This window comes from Seriola dumerili, unplaced genomic scaffold, assembly GCF_002260705.1.
Source record: "Seriola dumerili isolate Sdu_G_001 unplaced genomic scaffold, Sdu_1.0 BDQW01000283.1, whole genome shotgun sequence".
Classification (NCBI taxonomy): domain Eukaryota; kingdom Metazoa; phylum Chordata; class Actinopteri; order Carangiformes; family Carangidae; genus Seriola; species Seriola dumerili.
This window is the reverse complement of record NW_019174538.1, coordinates 4,040-12,500: the sequence shown is the minus strand read 5'-3', so window position 1 is coordinate 12,500 and position 8,461 is coordinate 4,040. Positions and strand designations below refer to the sequence as shown.

The 8,461-nt window shown below is 43.1% G+C and overlaps 1 protein-coding gene across 3 annotated transcripts in view; it reads left to right on the top strand.

Annotated features, from left to right (window-relative positions):
- Positions 1-5,976, top strand: part of sema3b (semaphorin 3B) — a 21,086-nt gene extending 15,110 nt beyond the window's left edge. For 2 of the 3 annotated variants that reach the window (XM_022757537.1, XM_022757538.1), the window contains exons 10-17: positions 506-650; positions 2,289-2,508; positions 2,602-2,693; positions 2,805-2,846; positions 3,453-3,610; positions 3,720-3,775; positions 4,841-4,980; positions 5,386-5,976. In XM_022757537.1, the coding sequence (XP_022613258.1) occupies positions 506-650; positions 2,289-2,508; positions 2,602-2,693; positions 2,805-2,846; positions 3,453-3,610; positions 3,720-3,775; positions 4,841-4,980; positions 5,386-5,898 (1,366 nt within the window). In that variant the 3' untranslated portion in view covers positions 5,899-5,976. Of the gene's footprint in view, positions 1-502; positions 651-2,288; positions 2,509-2,601; positions 2,694-2,804; positions 2,847-3,452; positions 3,611-3,719; positions 3,776-4,840; positions 4,981-5,385 lie in introns of all 3 variants that reach the window. The other variant, XM_022757539.1, reaches the window with a different exon arrangement.
- Positions 5,977-8,461: the final 2,485 nt, after the last annotated feature.

Here is an 8,461-nt window from a genome sequence, read left to right as displayed (position 1 = left end):
TGTGAGTGTGTGTGAGTGTGTGTGTGAGAGAGTGTGTGAGAGTGTGTGTGTCAGTGTGTGTGAGTGTGTGTGAGTGTGTGTGTGAGAGAGTGTGTGAGAGTGTGTGTGTCAGTGTGTGTGAGTGTGTGTGAGTGTGTGTGTGAGAGAGTGTGTGAGAGTGTGTGTGTCAGTGTGTGTGAGTGTGTGTGAGTGTGTGTGTGAGAGAGTGTGTGAGAGTGTGTGTGTCAGTGTGTGTGAGTGTGTGTGAGTGTGTGTGTGAGAGAGTGTGTGAGAGTGTGTGTGTCAGTGTGTGTGAGTGTGTGTGAGTGTGTGTGTGAGAGAGTGTGTGAGAGTGTGTGTGTCAGTGTGTGTGAGTGTGTGTGAGTGTGTGTGTGAGAGAGTGTGTGAGAGTGTGTGTGTCAGTGTGTGTGAGTGTGTGTGAGTGTGTGTGTGAGAGAGTGTGTGTGAGTGTGTGTGTCAGTGTGTGTGTGTTTTGACCTAACCCAGCTCTCCGTGTCCCCAGCAGCAGTGTATTTAAAGGCTCAGCTGTGTGTCTCTACTCCATGAATGACATCCGGAGGGCCTTCCTGGGGCCCTTTGCTCACAAAGAGGGGCCCAACTACCAGTGGGTCCCCTTCCAGGGAAAAGTCCCCTACCCCCGCCCAGGAATGGTATGTGACTAACATCAATAGAGTTCAGCCATGATGAAAGTACAGGGACTTTACATCGTTGACATCACATCTGACAGTTATAGTTACTGGACACTTTGTACATTCAATTTTACACAGAATATAATAACAACAAATATAACTTTATTTAAAATTATAATAACTTTATTTATAATAGAAACAAGTATAACTTTATTTCTAATAATAGTAACAACAATAATGGCTTTATTTATTATAATAATAATAATAACTATTTATGAAGCACTTTTCAATGAACATACAAATTATGAGTAATTGATTAAACTATCCAACAGTATATAAAGAAGCTGAAGTTTGCTCCACCTGGTTTACATGTTAATGCATCAGTAATGATAATCAGTATCATAGGATAATAACATGATGACGATGTTATTGGTATTTTCAGTAAGTCAGTAACAGAAGTGGAAACTGGCTGTTCCTCATGTTTCCCTGTGAGACACTGAATCATGTCGTATTCACACACAGTACACACTGATGAATACATGAATGTGATGTCTTTGTGATCGTTCCACCACTCACAGGGGACAAACTCTGTATGTGATGTATTTGTCTCTGTGGCACGTCTACACTCTGTGTCAGACCTGATTTCACCCTCTCGCTCCACAGTCAGTATGAGCTGATTAGACTCTGATTTTGTGCTGAGCTCAGCAGGATTTGTTCTGCAAGAGCTTCAGCTGTTTCTGCCACAGCAGAACAATCCCCTTTGTATGACTGCAGAATGGTAATTGTATTTGGCCTTTAGTAAACTCTCTCTCACGCCATCATCACCTCACGGGTTGTAAAATCAGCAGAACAAATCAAACTGAAAGAAAACAAAAACTGCCGATGAAGCAGAGTCAGTGTTTAAAATGCAGATCACCAGTTTTTCTCTGTAGGATGAAAACCACAAACGCATCACACTGTATTTATCATAAATATTATAATTAAGCTTTAAAGAAGAAAGTAGAAATATATGATGCTGCAGAACAATTTAGTAAAGTTTGAGTTTCCTGGGGTGAAAGTCCAGGACTGGAATTTTAATTAGATGGAAGCTGGACTCTGACCTGGAGAAAATCTCTCTAACATCCCTGTGACGACGACCCCCCCCCCCCCCCCCCCCCCCCGGAGGCTCTGTGTATCAGGCCGCTGAAATACTGACACTTTACTGACATAAGGTCTTAGATACTAAGACATTAAATTCCACTTTTCATGCACAAACACAAAACATATATCCTCATCAGATATGAGTCTGAACATGTTCTGTGTTATTACATTATTAGATTAAATCCCACTGTAGCAGTGGATTGGCTGAATTATTAAAGGTCTTTGACCTGCAGCTAAATTCTTTAAAAAGATCTGCAGCATGCACGTTCACACATTCATATGTTCACACGTTCACACGTTCACAAACTCTTCTGTCCACTGTGATTTCATCAGTATTCACAGTCGGTTCTTTATTGCTTTTCATCTTCACTGAAGCTGAACAAACTGTGGAACCAAAATAATCAATTAATGATAATTTGGAAAGTAATTTTTTCCTCTTCATATTTCTGAGAGATTTATCTTTGATCTTCAGTGGGTTTAAACTTTATGACCTTATGAATTAAACTTGACTTCCTTCAGTGTCCCAGTAAGACGTTTGGCAGCTTCGAGTCTACGAAGGGTTTCCCGGATGATGTGATCCAGTTCGCCCGTCACCACCCTCTCATGTACAACCCGGTTTACCCGATGAGCCGGCGGCCTGTCTTCGTCAGGACTAACGTGGACTACAGCTTCACTCAGATCGCTGTGGACAGAGTCAGCGCCGCCGACGGACAGTATGACGTCATGTTCATAGGAACAGGTGAGTGATCTGATGTTTTACTTTACATTTAAACATGACAACAATGAAACAGCATGTTACAACACTGTAGCTGTTCACCTGTACCTGTCTCAGACAAAGGGACGGTCCTCAAGGTGATCAATGTCCCCAAGGAGAGCTGGAACAACATGGAGGAGCTTCTGCTGGAAGAGCTGGAGGTCTTCAAAGTAAGTGACACGATCAGACTGAGAAAACATGGCCGCTCCCACATGTTCAATCATTTGTCTTTCATAATGAAAGTGAGGTCATTAACGATCTGTGTCTCCGCTGCTCGTCAGGATGCGTCATCCATCATCAACATGCAGATCTCATCAAAACGGGTAAGAACCTGTTTAATGAGCTAAACTGACTGAAGTGAATCAAAGTGTCTGTTGTACAGCTTATAATAGAGTCCAGTGGTTCCCCACAGGTCGGTCGTTGTAAGTGGACCGATAAATCATTTGCCAAACACGACAATTTTGGTGAAAAGGTGTAATTATAAAAAATATATATATAAAAAATGTTTTTAAAACAAAATGATCTTTAGAAAATTATAGATGTTGAAAGTGTCCTTTCATTATTATTTCTTTTTGTATTGAGGCCTATCACTGTGATGAGTCAGTGATGATGATCAGTCTGATTGTGCACTAAAAGATCACACCCATGGAGCATCAAAATGGATAGCTCGTTAGCAACAAGGAAAATTTAAAGAAAAGAGAGTCAAGAGCTGAGAGAATGTATTATTTGGCCTGCGTATCGTTACATGGTCAGTTGTGGGCGCCAACATTTTTGAGATTTTCAAGTGTCCCTGACCTGGAACAGGTTGGGAACCACTGCTGTTGTCACCAGTAGAAGTGCCACATGCACAGAAAGCTGCGTGGTTGGATTCAAACTGAATGTGTGTCTGATGTGGACACAGTTTAAACCTCATCCCTCTCACTTCACAGCAACAGCTGTACGTGGGCTCTGACACCGGCCTGGCGCAGGTTCCTCTCCACCGCTGCAGCGTGTATGGGAAGGCCTGCGCCGAGTGCTGCCTGGCCAGAGACCCGTACTGCGCCTGGGATGGAACATCCTGTACTCGCTACCTGCCCAACACCAAGAGGTCAGTGACATCATCACAGATGAACATGTGAACATTCATCACTTCATTCAAAAAACAAACAATAAAACCATGAAAACACAGATTCCTAAAGGTTTCACTTTGTTTTCAGACGTTTCCGTCGACAGGACGTGAGGAATGGAGACCCCAACACTCTCTGCTCTGGAGGTGAGATTCAGTCTGTGTTTTAAACACTATTAATGTGATGACAACAGTTTGAGCTGAACTATATAAGTTCATTATTATTCAAGTTACAAGTGTTTACGATGCCAAATCTCTCACATGTAAAGTTCATGTTTTACATCAATCAAACTAATCAAACGTATGAATCTTATCAAACATGTACCTTCATCATATTCTGGTGCATCAGGAAATCAGTTGTTAGTGAAGCCATGACAGCTCTGAAGCTGTGATTGGTGGAGCCGTTCAGGTTTAGAGGTGTGTTGAATAAAGAAGACAAAGCCTCGCTCTGCTGCTGCTCTGACTCACAGAGACTCTTGGTATCTGACGTCTCCCTGTCCCACGACCTCCTGCCGTGACCTCTGGTGACCCCTGTCCTCTCAGACCACAGTAGCAGCTTCTGTCTCTGTCTTTCTGCCAGAGAAGTGAATCATTGCTCAAACTGGAGGAGTAACTCGATGACATCTTGTTGTATAAAACTAATGAAGGTCAGAGTCATTTCCTCTGATGGCAGTGGCTGATCTGGAGTCTGTTGTGTGTTAGAAAAGGATCATCATGTAGAGAGGTAGAGTTTAAAAAGTCAGACAATGATTCTCTGTGATGAGCTGCTGCGTCACAATAAAAGTCCTTGTTTGATAAAAGTTGAGATCCTCCTCCTTCAGCACCGACACACTCACATGTTGTCATGATGTTGTCAGGATGTGTGAACTTTGTCATTAATCAGTGTTCACTGAGAGAAATCATATGGTTTTGTAGTTTCCTTGTGATTCTCATGTTTGAATACATTTGCTCACAAGACTGTGAACTGTTCTAATAATCTAGTTTATAGAGGAGGGGGTTTCAAGGTGAGCTTGTGTTTCATATCATCAGCTCAGGTTGTTTCTGTCCCACGTCCGGGGTCAGGTCCTCCTGTCTGTCCTCTCTTCCTTCCTCTCCTCACCTTTCTACATTGTTCTGTCTCTTCTTTCCTTGTTTTTTCCATCCTGCTCCTGTGAGCCCACACTCCAAGTTACAGCAGACCCTCCATGTCTTTGTCTCTGCTGCCCCCTGCAGACCACCATAAGCACCGTGTGGCAGAGAGGAAGCTGTATGGAGTTGAGGGAAGCAGCACTTTCCTGGAGTGTATCCCCAAATCCCTTCAGGCCAGAGTCACCTGGACCTTCCAGAAACATCCTCAGAACCCCCGAGAAGAGGTGAGGGTGAAGAGACATTTACTGACAGGTCTTAAAGGGGTTCTCCTGTACAGCTGTTCTCCTCGTGCAGATAATGTAAACTGTAGAATATAATCAGAGGCACTAAAAATGCAACTGGAATTTACTTTGTTATTGTACATGGACACACACACACACACACACACACACACACACACACACACACACACACACTTCCTTTCACAACTTTTCAGAATAAAAGCTGACAATAGCTTGAAATAAAGCAAAAAAAAAAATCCGACAAAGATATTTTTTTCTTTTTAAATAATAATAAAAATAATCTGGCGGGACAGATGTTGTTGCTGCCACCAGTTGCCGACCACTGCTGTAAATTTTATCCGCACTGATTGGTCAGCTCCTTCATCTCATCTCATTTGTGTTTTCCAGGTGCGTCTGGACGACCGCATCCTCCAGACCGACAGAGGCCTTCTCATTCGCAGAGTCCTGAAGAGAGATATCGGCCTCTACCAGTGCCACGCCATGGAGCACGGCTTCACCCAGACCTTACTCGGCATCACCTTGGAGGTTGTACCTTCAACGTCCTCCTCAGTCTCCAACCTTCCCTCTGATGCCCCTGTCCGGTTAGACCCCCGCAGCGGAGGTGGGCCTCCGATGACCAATCAGAAGCTTTGGTACCGGGACTTCATGCAGCTGGTGGACCATCCCAACCTGAGCACCGTCGACCAGATTTGTGAGCAAGTGTGGGCACGCAAGAACGCCGGCAGTGACCTGGCGGACAAGGTGTTTCCTGCTCCAGGGAAGGACGTGCCGCCTCTGGGCCCCGCCATCCGCCCAGCCAACAAGAAGTGGAAGCATCTTCAGGAGATCAGGAAGGGGAGAAACCGCCGGACCCACGACGGGAAACCAAACCCTCGCGCTCCTCGCAGCGCCGGAGAGTAACGGCACGGAGAAAGATGGAGGGAGGAAAGAACTGATACAGGGAGAGAGGAGGAGAACGACAGAAAGAGACTGAGACCAAGAACTCCTGGAGGTGTACACACACACACACACACACACACACACACACACACACACAGCCACAGCACGTCCTCTATTGTGTATATTTATCTATGGATGCCCCCACTATATGGTAACCTCCCTGCATGTGCTGCCTTACTGCACGATCCCTTTACACTGGTCACTAGTATAGTTGAGTGTTGACGCAGGTGTGTGGGAGTGACCCACCTTTACCTGTGGGCAGTGAACTCACCTGTCATTCCCTTTGCCACTGACTGTACAGGAAGCACAGGACGAGCAGCTGACGTCTGTCTCTACATGATGTTGACATGTGGACACATGATATTAGTATGTGGACAGCTGGTCCAGGACAGTGAGAACAGACTGTCTGCGTCTCTCACCTGAAGATTTCACACCAATGTAGAAACATGGACTGGAGTGAACGAGTGGAGCGACGTGACAACTGGAACATATTGGTCTCTAACTGGAAACACACTTCACTATTTATATGCAACTGCACACGCATGCAGACAGATACACGTTTAAACATGATTTAAATTGATCAACTTCCTGTGGTGCACATATCTCCATTCACCTCACTTCACCTGTGTGTGTATCACATGATGCAGTCACAGATCAGCTGGTTCTATGATCCAGTAGGTTTCCTCAGACACACTGAGGCATGTTAAAATCAAATCACAACATAGTGCAGTCATGGTCAGAGAGCCAGATATGATTATAATATTTTACTGGTCCAAACCACTAGAGAATGACGGGCGCAAAAACTACTGTCACTCCACGATGTGAGAGAAAGATGTTTACAGACAAGTCAGTCTGTAAAAGTCCACATGAGACCTGGATTACATCTAAACTAATGTTAATTAGCTTTAAATGTTATAACTAGTACTGAAAGCGTATTATAGAATGACATGATTCAAAACCTCACTATCAAATTCACTATTTATTGGTTTGATTTGACTGTTCAGTGTTTTGTGCATTAACATTAAGGATCATGAAATCATGAACATGGTGGTTTGGGTGGGAGGCTTAATAATAATAATCATAATAATAATAATAATAATGAGGATGTGATGGGGAGGATAAGTTTGATAACCCATCTCTCTGGGTACACTTTATATATTAGCATGATATTTATGAGTTTTTTTTGTATTCAGTGGTTCTTCTTATTCCTTCTCTTTTACACTGTTGTTGCATAATGTTGTTTGTGATAAATACATATATGCAGATATTATGACACGACAGAGGCTCCTCATTCAGCACAGAACAATGTACAGAAAGCTGTTCTTCTACCCACAATGCATTTTACTGTTGGCAAAAAAAGAACTTCCATCTGACTGTTGTGGTCACTTGTCATTGTAGTGTTAGTCATTAATCATCGACTTTTGCTGCTTAACGATGTCATCTCTTCCTAACGACGGTTCTTCCTTCTCTCTCTGTGTATTACTTGTAAAGGAACGGTTTGTTGGTTGTCTGTGTTAACATGGTGTGTGTAGCCTGCCCCCTAGTGTCCATTGTGTGTACAGGCTCAGATGAAGAGCCTACCTGTGGTACCATACTTTATTATATCATAGTCTATCGACCTGAAAGAAAGAAACTGGCCTTGTAAGATAAAACATGCGTTTAGGTTTTACATTCATTTTGATTTTTATGATGGAAAAATGATCTAATTTGTGCTGCTGCCAGAAACTTCTCAAAGGCTTTAAAAGATTTCCAGTTCACTCAGACAAAATGTATTTTTGTAACAGTATTCTTCTACATTTGGCTTTGGTGAGTTCACACAGAGAACTGAGTCCAGAAAACTGGCCCTCGGATCAAAACCAGGTCCTGGTCACAGGAGGACCAGGAGGCAGCACAAACTGGGTCTGTGAGTGGGTTTTAGATGTGTGGAGTCGTTGTTGTTATTTATATACCTTCTTTATAGACATGTAATTAACTCTTTAAACTGAACTGACTGATGCCTGTAAAAGGGACACTCTGCATTCTGACGCCACATTCAGGTACAGAGGAAAAAACAGAATCAAGTTTTTAATTCTTTTCAAGAGTTTAATTGTAGGAAGATGTTGTTGGTCTGTGCTTGCTCCAGTTCCTGCATTTAAACCACACAACCACTAATTCACTGAATGGAGACTCTTCCTTTAAAGAGACATTGGTAGTGATGTCAGACATGACCGAGTCTCCCTTTTCAGACAGCTGTTTTGTGCTCTTTTGAAATTGCATGACCGATGTTAGTGACTGACGCGTTGGACAATGGTGTGGTGGCAAGAAAGAGCGAGAGAAAGAAAGCACAATGTTGAATATTATTATTATGTATTTATGTGCAAAGATAAGCTGATATGTTGTGGTGGATTTTTATTTTTCTTACATCTGTATCATTCATGTTCTGCTGAAAAGGACTCATTCTCAACATTTTTGTACCTTACAGCCAATGGGGAAACTCTTCCTGAACACAGTGTCCAATCAGAGTCTTTGTAGTTCACATAGCCCT